Genomic DNA, 19,013 nt, shown 5'->3' on the forward strand with positions numbered 1-19,013 from the left:
ATCCCCGACTGCTAGCAGTTGGGAAAGTCAAGTTTCCCCGACTGCCAACAGTTGGGAAAGCTAGGTTTTCCCGACTGCCAGCAGTCGGGAAGACTTTTTATATTTTTTTATTTTTATTTTAATTAAAATTTTTATTATAATAAAATAAAATTAAAAAATAATACAAATAAATAATTTTTAAATTTCTACATTTTAAGTAATTATAATTTAACTAATTTTAAATTTTAAATCATAGTGTTGAATTTTTAATACTTAAAAGAATTTAAAATTAATTAATTTATCTTATTAAATTACTTGAAGATACACATATCTAAAAATTTTATCATCATTTAAAATATATTTTTTTTATAATTACATATATTTAAAAAGAATATATTTTAAATGATGATAGGATTTTTAAATTTATCTTATTGAATTAGGTAAAGATATATATATATTTAAATTTATCTTATTAAATTTTTTTAAGTATTAAAAATTCAACACTTAATTACAATGATTTAAAATTTAAAATTAGTTAATTTATAATTACTTAAAATACAGATATTTAGAATTTATTTATTTATATTATTTTTTATTTTATTTTATTATAATAAACAAATTTAATTTAAATAAAATAAAATAAATTTAATTAAAATAAAACAAATTTAATCAAGCCTTCCCAGCAGTCGGGGAAGGCTTGATTCCCCGCATCGCGAGGTGCGGAGATTTTATAAATCCCCGCACCTCACGGTGCGGGAGTTGCTGAAACCCCCGCACCGCGAGGTGCGGGGATTTCAAAAACTCCCGCACCTCGTGGTGCAGGGATTGCAGAAACCCCCGCACCGCGAGGTGCGAGGGTTTCCATGGTCGCAGCTGTCATGGCTGCGGCCATGGAACTTGTATATATATAAGTGTGTGTGAGTGTGTATAGATATATTTGTATAGGTGTGTGAGTGTATATGTGTGTGTGTGCTGGGTTGCATGGTCGCGGCTGCCATGGCCGCGGCTATGCTGTGTGTATATGTATATATATATAAGTGTGTGTGAGTGTGTATTTATATATTTAGGTGATGGCTGGGGATGAGAGGTGATCGGAGAAGAGAGTTTGCTATGGGTTGTGGGGGTAAAAGAGGTGTATTAAAATTATTGAAAATTTTGATGGGACGTGGGTTTTAAAGAGTAAATTTTCGGGTTGTGAATAGAATTTCCCTTAGAATTATAATGAGTTACAATCGTGTGGGTAAAGGTATTGTGTCCTTCTGTTCCGTATGACGTCATAAAGCTTGAAAATTCAAGTGCTCTTTCAGTCTTCAACAGCTTTGTTTAAATAAATAGCATGCATCAATTTTTCTTCATTGTTTAAATAATCCACCGTTAAGTATATATTAACTGTTACATAAAAGGAAATAAAAAATATCTATTGTAAAATAAATAATTGAGGGTTTTCTTTATAAATAATTCTATTGTAATTATAAAAAAATAATAAAAAAGAGAGGGGAAATCCATCGGCCTACCACTACCATGGCTTTGTTCTGTGAAAGAAAGAGTGACTTTGACTTGCCATGCTCTCCACCACTGCCCTTTTCCACAATGGGGCCATCTTTGTCTCTTTGAGGGATCAAGCACGACAAAATTGAATTAATGGGTTTAATTTTAGAGAGACATCAAACCCTTGGGATGAGCCCTCCCTTAGTCCCACACTTAGTGTTTTAATTTTTAAAGATATATATCTTATTAAATTAGTTGAATGAATAATTAATTTAAAGATATATGTATTTTTTTTAAAAAAATTTATTTATTTATATTTATATTTTATTTTATTATAATAAAAAAATTAATTAAAATTAAAAAAAAACTTCTCAAAAGCCAACTTTCAGGAAACAGTGGGTCCTCTGAAAGCTGAATTTATTTAAAGATATATCTATCTTTTTAAAAATAATTTATTAAATAAATTCAACTAATTTATTTTTAAAAAGAATTAACTAATTTAATTTATTTAAAGATGGATGTATCTTTTTAAAAGAATTAACTAATTTATTTATTAAATAAATCTAACTAATAAGATATATGTATCTTTTTAAAAAGAATTTATTTATTTGTATTATTTATTTTATTTTATTATAATAAAAAATAATTAAAATAAAAAAAAAACTTCCCCGAAAGTTGGCTTTCGAGAAACCTAGCATGCCCCAATCTCCAGCTTTCGGGGAACCCAGCGTTCCCTGACTCCCAGCTTTCGGGGAACGCTGGTTCCCTGAAAGTCAACTTTCAAGGAATGCTGGCGTTTTTGACCCCCAACTTTCGAGGAATACTGACATTCTCGACCCCCAGCTTTCGGGGAATGCTGGGTTCCCCGAAAGCTGGAGGTCGGGAAACGCTGGGTTCCTTGAAAGCTAGTTTTTTTTTTAATTATTTTTTATTATAATAAAATAAAATAAACAATATAAACAAATAAATTCTTTTTAAATGAATTTATTTAATAAATAAATTAGTTAATTCTTTGAAAAAGATACATCCATCTTTAAATAAATTAAATTAGTTAATTTTTTTAAAATAAATTAGTTAAATTTATTTAATAAATTATTTTTAAAAAGATACATATATCTTTAAATAAATTCAATTAATTTTTAAAAATATATATCTTATTAAATTAGTTGATTAAATAACTAATTTTAAATATATGTATTTTAAGTAATTTAATAAAATAAAATAACTAATTTTAAATATATGTATTTTTAAGTAATTTAATAAAATAAAATAACTAATTTTAAATTTTTTTTTACTATCAAATTGTTTCCCAAATCAAATTGTTTCCCAAAAGCCAGCTTTCGGGGAACCCAAATGTTCCCCGAAAGTTGACTTTTGAGGAATTTTTTTTAATTAATTTTTTATTATAATAAAATAAAATAAAAAAATATAAATAAATAAATTTTTTTTAAAAAGATACATATATCTTATTAGTTGAATTTATTTAATAAATTAATTAATTAATTCTTTAAAAAAATACATCTATCTTTAAATAAATTAAATTAGTTAATTCTTTTTAAAAATAAATTAGTTGAATTTATTTAATAAATTATTTTTAAAAAGATACATATATCTTTAAATAAATTCAACTAATTTTTAAAGATATATATCTTATTAAATTAGTTGATTGAATAACTAATTTTAAGTATATGTATCTTTAAGTATTTTAATAAGATAAATTAACTAATTTTAAATTTTTTTGAGTATCAAAAATTTAACTCACGATAATTTAAAATTTAAAATTAGTTAAAAAATTTATAATTATTTAAAATACAGATATTTAAAAATAATTTATTTATTTATATTTTTTAATTTTATTTTATTATAATAAATTATTTGTGTGTGTTTGTATATATATATATATGTGTGTGTGCTCGTTAGGAGAGAGAGATGGAGAGATGGGTGTGAGAGAGAGAAAAATAAGTATAATGAGAGAGAAAGAGAGATGGAGTGGCTGTGTAGAGTAAAAAGAGAAAGAAGATGATATGGTGGGGTGACAGAAGAGTAAAATAAGAATTTTGAAAAATAATAAAAAAATTTGGCGAGGAAAGGCTGCGAAGAGTAAAACGCGAAGAGTAAAACCATCACTATAAATGGGAAATTCTATTAGCACCGAGCTTTTTACTCTTCACAACCATAATTAAAATAAATTTAATAATTACTCTTCACACCCATAATTATTATTTGTTGCAACCACCTATATTCCAAAATTACCCTCATATATCCATACATTGCGCCGTCCCCTTCTCTATCGCAACTTGGCGCCGTCGCCTTTCCTACAGCTGCGTCTCTCTGTTGTGTGCTTGGTGAGGTAATTTTTACTTACATTTTTGGGTTAGAAGATTTTAACTTGGGAGATGTTGGATGGGCGAAGGTGATGGCCACCTGAGTTCGAATGTGGTGGCGGCGGCCTTCAAACCTTGGGTTCGGATCGGTCACCACCATCGAAGGGAGGCAATGGGAGGTAGCCTGCATCTTCGAACTGGGTTCAGAGGCGCCCAACGCCTTCGAAACCTGGGTTTCGGAGGCGCCCAGCACTTCCGAACTCTAGGTTTCGGAAGCGGCCCGTGCCTCCGAAACTTGGGTTTCGGAAGCGCCCAGCACCTCCGAACTCTAAGTTTCGGAAACGGCCCGTGCCTCCGAAACCTGGGTTTCGGAGGCACCCAACACCTCCGAACTCTAGGTTTCGGAAACGGCCCGTGCCTTCGAAACCTGGGTTTCGGAGGCACCCAACACCTCCGAACTCTAGGTTTCGGAAACAGCCCGTGCCTCCGAAACCTGGATTTCGGAGACACCCAGCACCTCCGAACTCTAGAGTTCGGAGGGTTGGGCCACTGGATTATATAAATCCATCCAAACACAATATTAAAATAATTCAACCAGCAACTTTAACCTCAACTTCAAAACTTCAAGTGGCAACAACCAATACACAAGTCCAGTTTCCGTCACTCTCATGGCTACCACCACATTCATTAATTTTAGTTTCACTGCATACAATCAATTACATATAAATTTTAGATTTTTAATTATTTTTATTTATAATTTTGTTTTCTTTCGAAGATAATCATATCTCATGTTAAGTTTTCTGTGGTCTTTTTATTTTTAGTTTTTATAAATTTTCTCCATTTCATCCATTTGTTTAGTAAGTATATTAGTTTTTTTTTATACCTCACTCTCTTAAGTAATGAAAGAAAATTAATATATTTACAAAAAGCTTATTCATAAAAATGATGATTGAGTGATGTCACACAGGCATGAACTTGAATAGCAAGAGACATTAATCAGATAAAAACTATATATAAAGTTTTAAATTTATATGATTTTTTATCATACTTAAATTATAATAAATAAATGCTATCAAAAGAGTCTTTACTTAAAAGAGATCTCGATCAATATTAATATATATGTAAATATATAAATATGTAGTTGAACTAATAAGATGGGTACACAAGATCAACTGCTTAATTGAGCTTACAATGTCCATACATTATTTGAATATTTGAGTCTAAGGTCAAGGAGTTTAGATTCATTCTTGACTAAGTAATTACTTGTGAAAAATTGTCAAGAATGGCATCACATAAGATAATGGTGGAAAAATATTTATTTTCCTTAAAGGTTATCAGGAATTCTAGTGGGAGAGTGCAATAGAAGTGATGTGGCAGTAGGAATGGTGTGTAGGAGAACCACTTGTAGAAGTTGTAAGTGATGATGTCTGTGTGTGTATTTGTATAATATATAAAATTAAAAAAAAAAAAAAATGATATCTGTGTGTAGGGTTCGGAGGCGGCTGCCCCCCTCCGAAAGCTGGCTTTCGGAGGGGACCTCGCCCCTCTGAAAGCTGGCTTTCGGAGGCGAGGGCCGCCTCCGAAAGCTAGCTTTCGCGGGGGGGGGGGGGGGCACGCGCCTCCGAAAGCCAGCTTTCGGAGGGGGGCAGCCGCCTCCGAACCCTAGCTTTCGGAGGCAGCTACCCGCCTCCGAAACCTAGGTTTCGGAGGGTTGGGCCGCTCCCGAAACCTAGTTTCGGGAGCAGCCCAACTTTCATTTTTTTAAATTTTTTTTATTTTATATATTATTTTTTATAAAAATATTTAAAAAAACTTAATTTTTTAATTAAATTGTCTTAATTAATATTTTTTTATACTTAATTTTTATTTTATTTTTTATACAAATATTTGAAAAAACTAATTTTTTTAATTAAATAGTGATAATTAAATAGCATTCGGGGAGGCCATAATTCCCCGAATGCCAGCATTCGGGGAAGGCTGCCTTCCTCGAAGGCTGAAATTCGGAGAAGGCTAGCCCTCCCGAATTCTAACTTTCGCAGAGGCAAGTAACATTCCTTACAACCTTCCCCTAAAGGCATTCTTCCTTACATTATCTCTATATTTATTTATAAATACTCTTACATTTCAATACAACTCATATTACATTTTTATAAACACAAACACATATTTTAAAACAAATATTTACAGATTACTTACCCGTGTCTGTGCGTTATATTCTTTTTCTAAATAGCTATCCTGTTCTTCCTCAAACTCATCCCAGTTCTCCGTCAATAGTTTAATGTAGTAATCCATAATCGATCATAAAATGTATGAATCGCTGATGAGAGAAGATAGATTTGTATAAGTGTGAGCTGAAAGTGAGTCTCTAAGAGAAAGAGATACAAATAGGAGAAAATATTTGATTGGGATATGAGCCACTGTGAAGAAAGAAAATTTTTCCGGCGAAAGACATATGTCAGGTGGTGGTGGTTGAGTATTATAGATAAGGGTAAAATTGAATTTTTATTTAAAGATATTTTAGGTATATTAAAAAATAGTTGCAATGAGAAAAAGTTGGCGGCAAATAGAATTTTCCCCTTGCTTTCCGTCCGATTGAGGGGGCAAATTGACAAATTTGCCCCCCAATTGGATGCAGGTGATGTGCACCTGCGTTAAAGCAGGTGCACAAAATCGCACTCCAATTTAAGGGGCATTCATCTACGCAACCATTAAAATTAGGAAAACGACAAAATATCTTTAATCATAATTCATAAAATATGACAAATATCATTAAAAATATTATAATTAAATAAACAAGTAGTATTACCGTAGCCTCTCACTTACTCGACCTCTATTTTGGTCCTCCTATTATTGTGCATTGTCCTTCCACGCAGCGAAGGCGTTAAAATGGAGACCCAGCAGCCGGCGGCACAGAGGGAGCAAACCACCCCATTCCACGTGGTGGCGATGCCTTATCCCGGCAGAGGCCACGTCAACCCAATGATCAATCTCTGCAAATCGCTAGTTTCCAGGTACCACCGAATCTTCATCACCTTCGTCGTCACGGAGGAATGGCTCGGCTTCCTCGCCCCCGAGACTAGTTTGCCAGCTAATTTCCGGTTCGCCACCATACCCAACGTCATCCCCTCGGAGATAGGCCGCGCCGCCGACTTTCCCGGCTTCGTGGTTGCCACTCTGACTAAGCTGGAAGAGCCTTTCGAGCGGCTACTGGATCAGCTTGAGCCGCCGAGGCCTAGCGTCATCGTCTACGACACCTACCTGAGTTGGATGGTCGGCGTAGGCAACCGGAGGAGTATTCCGGTGGCTTCGTTTTTTACTATGCCGGCATCCGTTTTCTCGGTGATCTATCACTACGATCTCCTGGTGCAAAATGGGCACTTCCCCGCGGATTTATCAGGTTCGCCTGTGAGAAAATACCTTTTTTTTTTGCCATGGAATCTTTACATGAAAAAGGAAAACTTTAATTTATCGTGCATTCCTTCTTATTTCTTAATTCTCGGAATGTCGCTGAGACCCTCAAAGAAAAGAGTTGTCGCGAAACATTTGCATTTTAATGTCAAGAACTTTCAACTTCATAGAATTCTAGGACCGATTTGTCGTAAGCATTTTATCGAACACTTAAGGAGCAACAAAATAGAAGCCAAGCTTATACCTTCCAAATGGACTTAAAACGCCAGAAATTAATAATCTGTCACGGTATGAGCAAATAAAACCAGTAGAAATAGAAGCTGTATTTGAAAAAGGATCCGAATGTAGTGACAAAGTTTTATGTATATAAATTCTGTATAGAATATTGATTTCGTTAATTTAATGTTCTTGCTTGTCTGTGCGTCAATTTGGTTTCAACATGTTACAGAGCGTGGAAACGAGGTGGTCGACTACATACCTGGACTTCCGTCAACCCGCTTAGCAGATCTTCCAACATTCTTCCACGGCGACGGACGGAAGGTCCTCCATTTAGCGGTGGAAGCTATGTCACGGGTGCGAAAGGCGCAGTTTCTCCTCTTCGCTTCCACGTACGAGATCGAATCCCACACCATCGACGCTCTTAAGGCAGCAATCCCCGTCCCCATTCACCCCATCGGCCCGGCGATTCCTTACTTTAGCCTTACAGAGAGCGAAATCAGCCATGGCAATGTGCAGTGGCTTAACTCTCAGCCCAGAGCCTCTGTCCTTTACATTTCGCAGGGAAGCTTCCTCTCTGTTTCCAAAGCTCAGATGGACGAAATCATCGCGGGGATCGCCGGCAGCCGCGTCAGGTTCTTCTGGGTGGCGCGAGGAGAGGCCGACGCTTCGAGAATCCGAGATGTGTGCGGAGAGAAGGGGGTGGTGGTGCGGTGGTGCGACCAGCTGAAGGTGCTGTGCCACAGCTCGATCGGGGGCTTCTGGTCGCACTGCGGCTGGAACTCCACCAAGGAAGGCGTTTTCGCCGGCGTTCCGTTCCTCACATACCCAATTTTCTGGGATCAAGTTCCGAACTCCAAGACAATCGTGGAAGAGTGGAAGATTGGGTGGAAGGTGAGGAGAGGAATGGGGGCTGAATCGGAGCTGGTGACGGGGGAAGAGATTGCTGGAACGGTGAAGAGGTTCATGGATCTTGACAGCGACGAGGGGAAAGAAATGAGGAGAAGAGCGAGAGAACTGGGGGAGATTTGCCGGCGAGCGACTTCCAAAGGCGGCTCGGTTGACGCCAATATTGATGCTTTTCTTCAGGGAATTTCTGGCAATCCTTGAACGGATTAGTGATTTAGCCTTTCATCTTTCGGTTTATTATTGAAGTTTGCAAATGACTTAGGGCTATTAGCACCCAAAAAAACAAAAATTTTAGGGACGCGTGACTGACGCTCGTGCCTCGTGCTCGTGCTCGTGCTCGTGCTCTTTTAATATTTGGGGTTGTGAAATTGAATTTGGCTCCCGATTAGAATTAGAATTAGAATTAGAATTAGAATTGTGTGGGTGAAAGCATTGAGTCCTTCTATTCCGTATGACGTGATAAAGCTTATAAATTTAAGTGCTCTTTCAGTCTTAACAGCTTTGTTTAAATAGTATGCATCAATTGTTTTTTTTTTTTTTTTTGTATTTTTATAAAATGCTATTAATTTTTCTTCATTGTTTAAATTGTCCACCGTTAAGTGTATATTAACTGTTATATAAAAAGAAATAAAAAAATATATTTGTAAGATAAATAATTGAGGGTTTTCTTTATAAATAATTCTATTGTAATTATATAAAAAATAAAAAGAAATAAAAAAAGAGAGGGGAAATCCATCGGCGTACCAGGGCTTTTTCTGTGAAAGAAAGAGTGACTTTGACTTACCATCGTCTCCACCGCTGCCCTTTTCCACAATGGGCTCGTCTTTGTGTCTTTGAGGAATCAAGCACAACAAAATTGAATTAATGGGTTTAATTTTAGAGAGATATCAAACCCTTAAATCTTAGTTTGATCATCCTCCATTTTGAAGAGCTTAGGTTGGTAGTATGGTGATGAGGGGTGGGAGAATAGAAGAAAGGGTAAAATGATTAAATTTCATACTTTATTAATTATAAGAAAAATTTATGTCATTTTAAAAAATATTTGATTAAGGTAATGTTTGTAAACTAAATTATAGATCAAAAAAGATAAGATATGAAAAACATTTTGAACAAAAGTACTTTTTATTGTATTTGTTAAATTTTCTAAAATGAAATCATATGATTTTTTATTTTAAACTTTAAAGATAAATTTATTCTTTTTATTTTTGAATAATTTATCTTAAATTTTACAGATAAGTTATTTTAATATAATATTACCTTCCTCATTTTAACAAATATTACTTAAATAAATCAATGAAAAATTTACCCCAAATCCATACACAAATACTCGTATAATTATCTTTTTACTAATACAAAAGGCTCTTACATTCTAACTAGTGCTATTTAGATATTAGTAAAACCTATCAAAATAAATGTTAATTAACATTATTTGATTGTCTCCATGACATGATAAAAAGAAAATCCAGGTCCATTTACCTCAAAAAGAAAAGAAAAATCTGCTGAGACTTAGGTGTGAATACAATTAAGGATAATGCTATTTGTATAGATAGGATTTTTTAAGGGGGGTTAAAAGACAATTTTGCCCCAAACTCTCCTCTCTCAATGACCATTTTGCCCTTTCCCCTTTCAGCAACCTCTCATCTCTCTCCTCTTTCTCTCATCGCTGCTACCTCGCATCATCACCACTGCAACCAACCATTCGTTGCCGTTCTTCGCCTCTGTCACCTCGCCTCCTCACCGCTACATCCTCTACCAAGTGGCTCGCCTCTTGCCATTGTATCGGGGCTAGTTGCTGGAAGATGTAGCGACAAGGTTGTAGCGGCAAGTGGAGGCAAGGCAATTAAGATGAAGTACGGTAGTGGGTGGTCGGTTGCAACGACAAGAGAATGGGAGAGAAATGGGGGAGAGAGAGAAAATAGTAAACAAAAATCGCGATATATCACAATATTTTAATGTCAAAATATCACGATATATCACCTAGTATACTCACCTGTCAAATTCTCCACTCTACAAATAGAATGGGCATTCGCTTATGCAACCATTAAAATTAGGAAAACGACAAAAAGTTTTTAATCATAAAATATAACAAATATTATTAAAAATATTATAATTAAATAAACAAATAGTATTATCGTATTATAAAGCCTCAGATAATGTTACATGGCCAATTTGGCCGACAATTTAGTTGACAATTTTAGTGCAATTACAAATCTACCCTTATTAAAATCTTTAAGATGCACACCCATTCTCTCTCTCTCTCTCTCCCCATTTTCTCTCTCTTTCTCTCTTTCAAACCCATCGCCCAAAAAGCATCGTCTGTCAGTCCCCTCGCCTTGCCACCGGCACAAGCATCGTTGGCCGTCGCCCCCCCAACCACAAGCACCGGCCGTCGTCACCCTCACTCACCCCGCCACTGCTGTCGCACCCCCCACAGTCACGAGCACAGATCGCCCAACCACCACCGCCCGAAGGTTTCCCCCTTGCCATTTGTCCCCACCCACCGCCGTTCATTGTTGCTATAATAAAAGAACGTATAGAAATACTTATATGGATGTTGAAGAATGAAACTAGCCAATGGATGGCTTCTTTCCTTTTTGATTTTTGTGTAGTCAATCACTATATAAGAAATCTATTTTGACATCAAGCCCATACTGCTTGTTGCTAGAACTTGACTGTTAGCTAGAGAAGCGGACGTCTTAAGTTGCTAACTCTTTTTTCCAGTTTTATCAAACTATTGGTTCATTTGCATCATGACACGGGAAATTAAGACTACGTTTTCTTTGCTATTTTTAAGTCATTTTTAGTTTTTGATTTTCTAAAATAATGAAAACGCGTTCTCTTTACTGTTTTTAAAAATGCATTTTTGAAAAAAAAGAATTGTAAAGAAAACTCAAAATAACAAAAAGTTGTTTTGAGTGTTTTCATCCAAAATAAATTCTAAATTCAAAACACATTTATTTATTTATTTATTCATGTTTTATTATTGTAATGGGAAAAAATATTACAAAATTCATTAACTTTAAAATTATTGACGTTCAATTTCAGCCGACCCCGATTCATCTTGGGTCGCGGTGAGTAAGTCCAAAATGTCAAGAAGAAGAAAACAAAGATCTCGGACGTGAATCGACACCAGAATTTTTTACGTGGTTCGGCCAGAACGATGTCTACTCCACGACCGCACTCTGATTATTCCTTCAGAATGGCGGTATCTGATTATTCTTTCTCTCTCTTTTGTTCCCCTGACCCCTTATTTGTACCGAATGGTCTTTACAATTTAGATAATATATAGAAATATAAAGACTGCATAATTGGGTACAAACTGCCCTTATCGTTTACATAAAATTGGGAGTGTGATCCCCATTACGAGGAACATGGGCAGTGACAGGTAAAGTAACTCGACCCTATCTTTGACTTCTTAGCAGTTTTGCCACTTATGCAAGCTGGAGGTTTTGGGCTAGCGACCCGGGTGGTTCAGTGAATTGAAGGACATTGCCGAGAGCTCGTTAGCCGATCAATGGGAGCTTCTCAAGAGCTAGCCAGATGCTCGCTTTATGAGTTTCGGATCCCGATGGTGGCTGGGCTTTCTTTGGCGAGGTCGTCTGGGCCTTCTCGGCTTTGGGTGATTGGGCTGGTCCATCGGGCCGAGTCTGGCCCATGTGGAGTGATACAGGAAATACACATAACAAAAATGTATATATTTTTTTAATAATATATTAACATTAAATATTTCTAATCTACTAAATAATTTAATTTATTAAATAAAATATCATTAAAAATTTATTTTCAAAATTTCAAAGAGAGCACGTTTTTTAATTTTCTGTTTTGAGAAATAGTTTTCAAAATGACAAAGAGAATGCGTTTTTAATTTTCTAAAAATAGACTATCAAAACAGAAAACTGAAAATAAATTCAAAATTCAAAATTCAAAATTAAAAAGTAAAAAAAAAGCAGTCTAAGTGTTTATGCGCGGAAGTTGATTAAGCAACTTGGTGGTTTTTATTTTCTTTGTATTTTTTTTTAACTAGCACTTAGATTTATTAACTGGAATGGAGTGTGAAATGTTACATGTTTCTCCTTTTGAAGATGAATGAAAATGGATAGAATTGAAAGGTATTATACAAGAACTGACTATTAATAGTTTTTAATAAAAAGATAAGATGAGGGTCAACAGTAAATTTGAACTCCTAAAAAAATTATTGAGGCACACAAAAAATTAATTTCTTCATTTATTTCCATTTCATCCCTTCTTCAATTTAGCGAGGCAAAAAACAGGGCTTGGAAGAGAACTATATTACTATATTGTCTCTCCCATACATGTTCTGAGGTACTCCAATCCAGACAAAACAAGTCGCCATATGATCATCATCTCTCAAAACAATTGTTAATTTACAAGGCATATGAGAAATATTTGATTTACAAAAGCCCAGAAAACCTTATATTTTTGTCAGAAGCCATTACTTAGTAGCTCCAGAAGCAAAAAACCTTAACCTTTTGTTAGAAGCCACTATTCAGTAGCTTCAGCTTGACATATTTTCCTTTTCTTTAGCAGTCATTTCTCTGCTAACATCTTCAATTTCTACTCTTTTTTGGCTTTTGCATTGTCCTCAAATCCATCCTCCATCATTTTCATTGTTGCCACACGTTTGGCCTTGTAAACCTGTACAGCACACCGAGAAAGAAAGGGCTATATCTCAAACTTGAATGTTGCTAAGGCGGAGGCATTGGCGGTGGCTTTAACAACTGTGGACAATGGAGATGGTGGTCGTTGCTGGCGATTGTTGGAGAACGCGACGCGATGGAAGAGGTGATAGGGATCCAGCGACTGCTGGACAAGGCGACGCGACGACGGAGGCAAGATGGATCCAGCGATTGCTAGAGATGCGACAGCGAAGGTGAGGTGAAGAGAGGGGGAATGAGAGAGAGAAAGAGAGAGGGGGGAATACGTGGGTCTCCCAATTTGGGCGGATATTCAAATTAATTGAACATTAGGCCTTTAATTTATTGCGACAATTTGATTAAAATATTGCGATTAGATGATATTGTCAACCAAGTTGTCGGCCAAATTGGCCGTGTAGCATTATCCTTAGGATAATGCTATTTGTACAGAAATAGTTTTACAAGTGACTTTACAGAATGGATTTCTCATGATAAATTGAGGATTTATTGCGAGAAATTCGCGACTTCTATCCTCTCCTCTCATCTTATTTCTCTTTGTCTATCCCTTCAGTCGCTGTCTTTGCCTCGCCGCTACATTGCGCCCGTTGCTCGACGCTCGCCAATGCCCTCGCCTGGCAGATGGCTGACGGCTCGCCTCTTGCCTGACCGAGAGGTGAGGTAGCGGTCGGCCAGGCGAGAATCGAGAGGCAAACGGCGATCGTCGGCCAGGCGATGCAGCGGTGGTTGTCGACGGGCGGTGCTGAAGGGAAAAGAAAATAGAGAGAGATGAGAGGATGAAGGAGAGAGATGATAAAAAGGGATAAAATGATCATTGAGATAAGAGAGATAGTAACAGAATAATCTTTTTATAAATCTATTTACAAATGAGCTTTTGTATAAATAGCATGATCCTTATCCTAAAGCCTCTCACTCACCCTTTATTTTGGTCCTCCTATTATTGTGCATTGTCCGTGGCGTTAAAATGGAGATCCAGTAGCCAGCGGCACAGAAGGATCAAACCACCCCATTCCACGTCGTGGCGATGCCTTATCTCGGCAGAGGCCACATCAACCCAATGATCAATCTCTGTAAATCGCTAGTTTCCAAGTACCACTGAATCTTCATCACATTCGTCCCAAGTACCACTGAATCTTCATCACATTCGTCGTCACGGGGGAGTGGCTCGGCTTCCTCGCCCCCAAGACTAGTTTGCCAGCTAATTTTCGGTTCGCCGCCATACCGAACGTCATCCCCTCGGAGATAAGCCGCACCGCCGATTTTCCCAGCTTCGTGGTTGCCACTTTGACTAAGCTAGAAGAGCCTTTCGAGCGGCTACTGGATCAGCTTGAGCTGCCGAGGCCTAGCGTTATTGTCTACGACACTTACCTGAGTTGGATGGTCGGCGTAGGTGACCGGAGGAGTATTCTGGTGCCTTCGTTTTTTACTATGCCAGCATTCGTTTTCTCTGTGATCTATCACTTCGATCTCCTGGTGCAAAATGGGCACTTCCTCGCGGATTTATCAGGTTCGCCTGTAAGAAAATACTTTTTTTTTTTTTTTTAATTTTTGCCATGGAATCTTTACATGAAAAAAGAAAACTTTAATTTATCGCGCATCCTTCTTATTTCTTAATTCTCCGAATGTTGCTGAGACCCTCAAAGAAAAGAGTTGTCGAGAAACATTTGCATTTTAATGCCAGGAACTTGTAGCTTCATAGAGTTCTAGGACCGATTTGTCGTAAGAATTTTGTCGATCGCTTATTGGAGAAGTCTGAACTTCGACGAAGTTCGATCGAATTTCAGATTAGACTTTTATCTTCTCTTTCACCTTCTCATTTTCTCTCTTTTTTCCAGCAGCACCACTACATATTTTGTTGTGTGTGTATATATATGTTATTGTATGTATATATATATATGTTGTGTGTTAACTAATTTATGCAAAATAGAGAGAAGATGATGAGATAAAGTGGCGTTGGGTGGCGATTAGGCATGGCGAGAAACAATCTTGGCAAAGGAAAGAGGAGGCGGCTATGGCAAATCAGAGAAAATAGAGCATTTTTAAAAAAAAATAAAAAATAAAAAATAAAAAATAAAAAATAAATTAAATCCCAAGTGACACGCCACTTGGGTAAAGCCACACGCCGGTCAAAATTAATTTCATCATTGGCTAAAATTGTAATTAATTTCAAAAATTGGGTTAATTTCATCCTTGGCTAAAATTGTAATTAATTTTAAAAATTGAATTCTTCTTGTCAAAATTAAAAACATTGAATAAAATTATCAAAACCAAAGATCTTTTAACTTTTTTATGCTAATAGCCCAATAATTTATTCAATCTACGTTGCTCCCCATATTTTGAGTTTATGAATGAGTTGTTACGTGATGTTGTGACATGAACATTCATTTTCATCCCTTTGGAGAAGATTTGTAGCCTCATCATATAAATTCTGCAATTGAAACCAAACTTGATCATATTTAACTTGAATGGGATTGAGTCAGTTTAGTTATAGCTCTTGATTATATACCTAATTAGGATTAGGTTGAATTTAAGTTCTTGCATAAAATGTCCGAGTCGACTCACCCACAAACACACTACCTAAACTCAGACCTCCAAATTATAATTTTAACAGTATCTACGTTCAGAAGATTCATTAATTATTTTATTGAAAAATCTGTTAAAATGAAATTGTTCGTACAAAATTGCGCATTGCATTTCTGAATTAATATACTTATGTTGAATTTTGTTTTGTTATATATTTCAATTTAATGCGGACCTAGCTAGTATACCTTACCTAGGAGGTATTTATGTATCTGTCCGGCCCATGCCACGGGCACCTAACTTCCGACATTTAGTACTGGAAATTTATATACAGCTTTCCTCTCCACACCATTTCCAAAGCTTAACCGGACGAGATCATCACAATCGCAGGGGACAGAGACGCAGCCATTAAACAGCTTTCAGCGTTGCTAGAGCTGGGTACCGGGTTGGCCAACAAAATTTGGGTCCATCCCAGGCCCATACCCAACATTGCCTTGAAATTTCTGATGACACTGCTGCAATTGCATGCCACTGCTGCTTCGGATATGTTGTCCACATCCTATGATTAATGGGTGTTTATAGAAGGAAGGGTAAAACTACTGATTAGTTAGTTTGGGTTATTGGTTGGTTGATATGGAGGAGGAGGCAAGGCAGTCGAAGAGCAAACCCAGTCGCCAGTTACAAATCACCTCCCTAATGCTAATTTTCAGACTCCAGTAATTGGGTTTTTTTTTTTTTATTATTTGCATTTGGGTTTTCAGATTCCAAGATTTTCATCTCTCTTACAACTTCTGTTCAGCTGCAAATTCTAAGACAAACTAAACCCACTTAACGCTGAAAATTAATTGAGCCGACCAACAAATGGATTATGGATCAATTCCAAGCCAAATTTGAACAGTGCTAAGACTTACACATCTCATATTATCATTTTTACTCTCTAACAACCCCCCCCCCCCCGCCCCTCCTCTCCAACCTCTTCGCCATGGACCCCAGCCACCAGGATGCCTTCGATCTTTACATTTTGCCGTGAGCAGTGGCCACAAAAGACCTAGGATAACGTGCAGAAACAAAGATTGGGCAGAAATTAAATTCAATGGTTCGCCCAGGACCCCAGAAGTCAAGTCGGGCCAATGGGCTTTTTTGTTACGGGTTAAAAGTTGTAATTTTTAATTTTTAATTTTAAAAAAATAAAAATATTGTGTTTATTTAAATTTATAGAATTCTAACTTATAACTTTTACTAATTTTTAGAAGGGGTAGAAGTTGACTTTTTCAAAGTTAGGGTACCCCAACTTCTATAACTTTTGATTAAACAATTGTATTTTTGTGATAATTTTATCTTTATTTTTAACAAAAAATTACTTTTTTGTCCACGCAATCAAGGGTCTCTCTTTTCCATCACCATCTTCATTTTCAAATCTCTTCTTCTCTCTCGCCATCTCCTTTTCTCTTTGTACATTAATTAATTTTTTTATAACACTTGAAATTTATACATATACACTAATTAATTTTTAAATTATCATTCTATAACTATTAAGAGTATTATGGATAATTATACAAAAATAAGTTATTTTACAGTTTATGGTATCAAACACCATAACTGTTTAACTATAACTTCTGATAAGTTGTAAAAATTAAGTCCACAACTTATTCTAAACTTACGTAAAAATTGTTATATTGTTTTCAAACCAGCGGCTCATCAAGCACCAGTGGTCTAGTGGTAGAATAGTACCCTGCCACGGTACAGACCCGGGTTCGATTCCCGGCTGGTGCATTTATTTGTTAGACCCTTTTCGTTTCAGTTCTCTGTCATTTTCGGTTACTGTTGGGAAATGAATTTCCTTTCATTTCTACGTTATATTTTTATCAGAACTGAAATAAGAAAACCCAAAAGAATTATCCCGAAGAATGAACGAAGATTCCTTCAAATAAATAAGGGATGACAAATAACCCAAAAATATGAATCAAAATAGACAAGAAACCCCACTTGAATATGTTTATTAATTAGGGTCACATACTCCTAGTACAAAGACATTTAAAGTTGTTCTAAGATATAAATTAAGTGGTTAGATCACGATAAATTAGAATTTGTATTAATAGATTGGGGATTCAATTTCTTATTTTACGTATTGAGGTAAAACTTTCACCTATGATTTATCTCTTCTGTTAAAATTGAGGACATGAGCAATAGGGGACCAAGTAAAGACGATAATCCCAAGACACTTAAAGTCAATCAGTTGTTAATAAATTTTTTTTTTTTTGTCTGTGTGTATATATGGGTGCTTTTGACCTTGACGACTTGTCTAGATATGTCGTTAATCCCCTCTAATTTTAGTATTTGAGGGTCTTTTAATTGAGAATCTTGAACATTAATAATTGTTAAGATGATTGTCCTTACGTAGTTTTTGGTGCTTGTGTCTTCAATTATGATTAGAGAGGTAAATTACAGGTGTAAAATTTTTTCTCATTATGCAGGACGAGGATAGAGCTCATGATCCACCGAATTAATATTGATATATTGTTTGTTCAACCGCTCAATTTATATATTAGGAATATTAATAATTGTTTGTTGTAATATTTGTTGGTAATTGTATGTTCGGAGTAGGTGTTGTCTCGCCATCAAGTCAAGATACAATTAATTATTATTGATGATATTTCAACGTCAAAATTGTGACTTAAAAAAGGTACGTGGTTAATCAAAATTAAACTCAGAGGAAAACGTACATGGTGGTGGTATCGCAATCCCAGTAGATGTTTGGACCACCATTAATTAAATACTACCAGAGATAGTGAGAGGCTGTCCTTAAATCGAAACACTAGTTACCTAACTAAAATTAAATCATAATTAATTAATATTAATGGCAGGGAACCAGAGGATTGATGTTGCCGACTAGAAAACGAGATTATGAACTGATTATGATTGCTGTGAGGAATATTGAGCTCTTAAAGGAAGACCAACTAACAAGTGATGTTGGGAAGGTGAAGGACAGCCAATGGAAACATGATTTAGTGGCCTTTAAGTCGAATTAAGGATATATTAATTATTCTTCTTTTCATATTTCTTTCCCATGTCTAGAAAATATTAAATTAATATCAAAACACACCATTTATGATCAGATGATTTTTGAGTAAAATTTTCTTCCTATTAATTAATTTACGTGCTGACAAAATTACTATATATATGTATATATAGAATCAGGCACTTTATTATGTGTGTCATGCACTTTATTATGTGTCACGAATGACTTAAAATGTTTTTGAATTATAAAAATCTTACTAGCAAATTATAATTATATATATTCTAGAGTGTTACATACATAAATGTTTAGGAAAGTTGCATTTTTTTAAGGCAAAGAGGATCATCGTGTACCCAAGTATATGTGTATATGATATTTTGTGCAAAAAAAACATTATTATAAATAGGTAAATGACAACGTTATATATATATATATAATAAACAAAAAAAAGTACATATTTTTCCGGGTACAAATTTGTGT

The 19,013-nt window shown here is 35.5% G+C and overlaps 1 protein-coding gene and 1 non-coding gene across 2 annotated transcripts; both read left to right on the forward strand.

Annotated features, from left to right (window-relative positions):
* Positions 1-6,598: 6,598 nt before the first annotated feature.
* On the forward strand, positions 6,599-8,820 carry LOC127798325 (UDP-glycosyltransferase 87A1-like). Its single transcript, XM_052331823.1, has 2 exons — positions 6,599-7,188; positions 7,648-8,820. Exons 1-2 carry the CDS (start codon positions 6,678-6,680, stop codon positions 8,523-8,525), a joined length of 1,389 nt encoding a protein of 462 aa, XP_052187783.1. The 5' UTR covers positions 6,599-6,677; the 3' UTR covers positions 8,526-8,820.
* An 8,399-nt stretch (positions 8,821-17,219) lies between these two features.
* TRNAG-GCC (transfer RNA glycine (anticodon GCC)) lies at positions 17,220-17,290 on the forward strand. Its single transcript has one exon. It is a non-coding gene; the product is annotated as a tRNA-Gly (tRNA).
* Positions 17,291-19,013: the final 1,723 nt, after the last annotated feature.

This window comes from Diospyros lotus, chromosome 3 (genome assembly GCF_014633365.1).
Source record: "Diospyros lotus cultivar Yz01 chromosome 3, ASM1463336v1, whole genome shotgun sequence".
Taxonomy (NCBI): Eukaryota; Viridiplantae; Streptophyta; class Magnoliopsida; order Ericales; family Ebenaceae; genus Diospyros; species Diospyros lotus.

Excerpts from the sequence above, each read along its gene's own strand:
- LOC127798325 (XM_052331823.1), top strand. The coding sequence starts at position 6,678 with ATGGAGACCCAGCAGCCGGCGGCACAGAGGGAGCAAACCACCCCATTC. Across the intron at positions 7,189-7,647 it reads CTTCCCCGCGGATTTATCAG|AGCGTGGAAACGAGGTGGTC; the intron begins GTTCGCCTGTGA and ends AACATGTTACAG.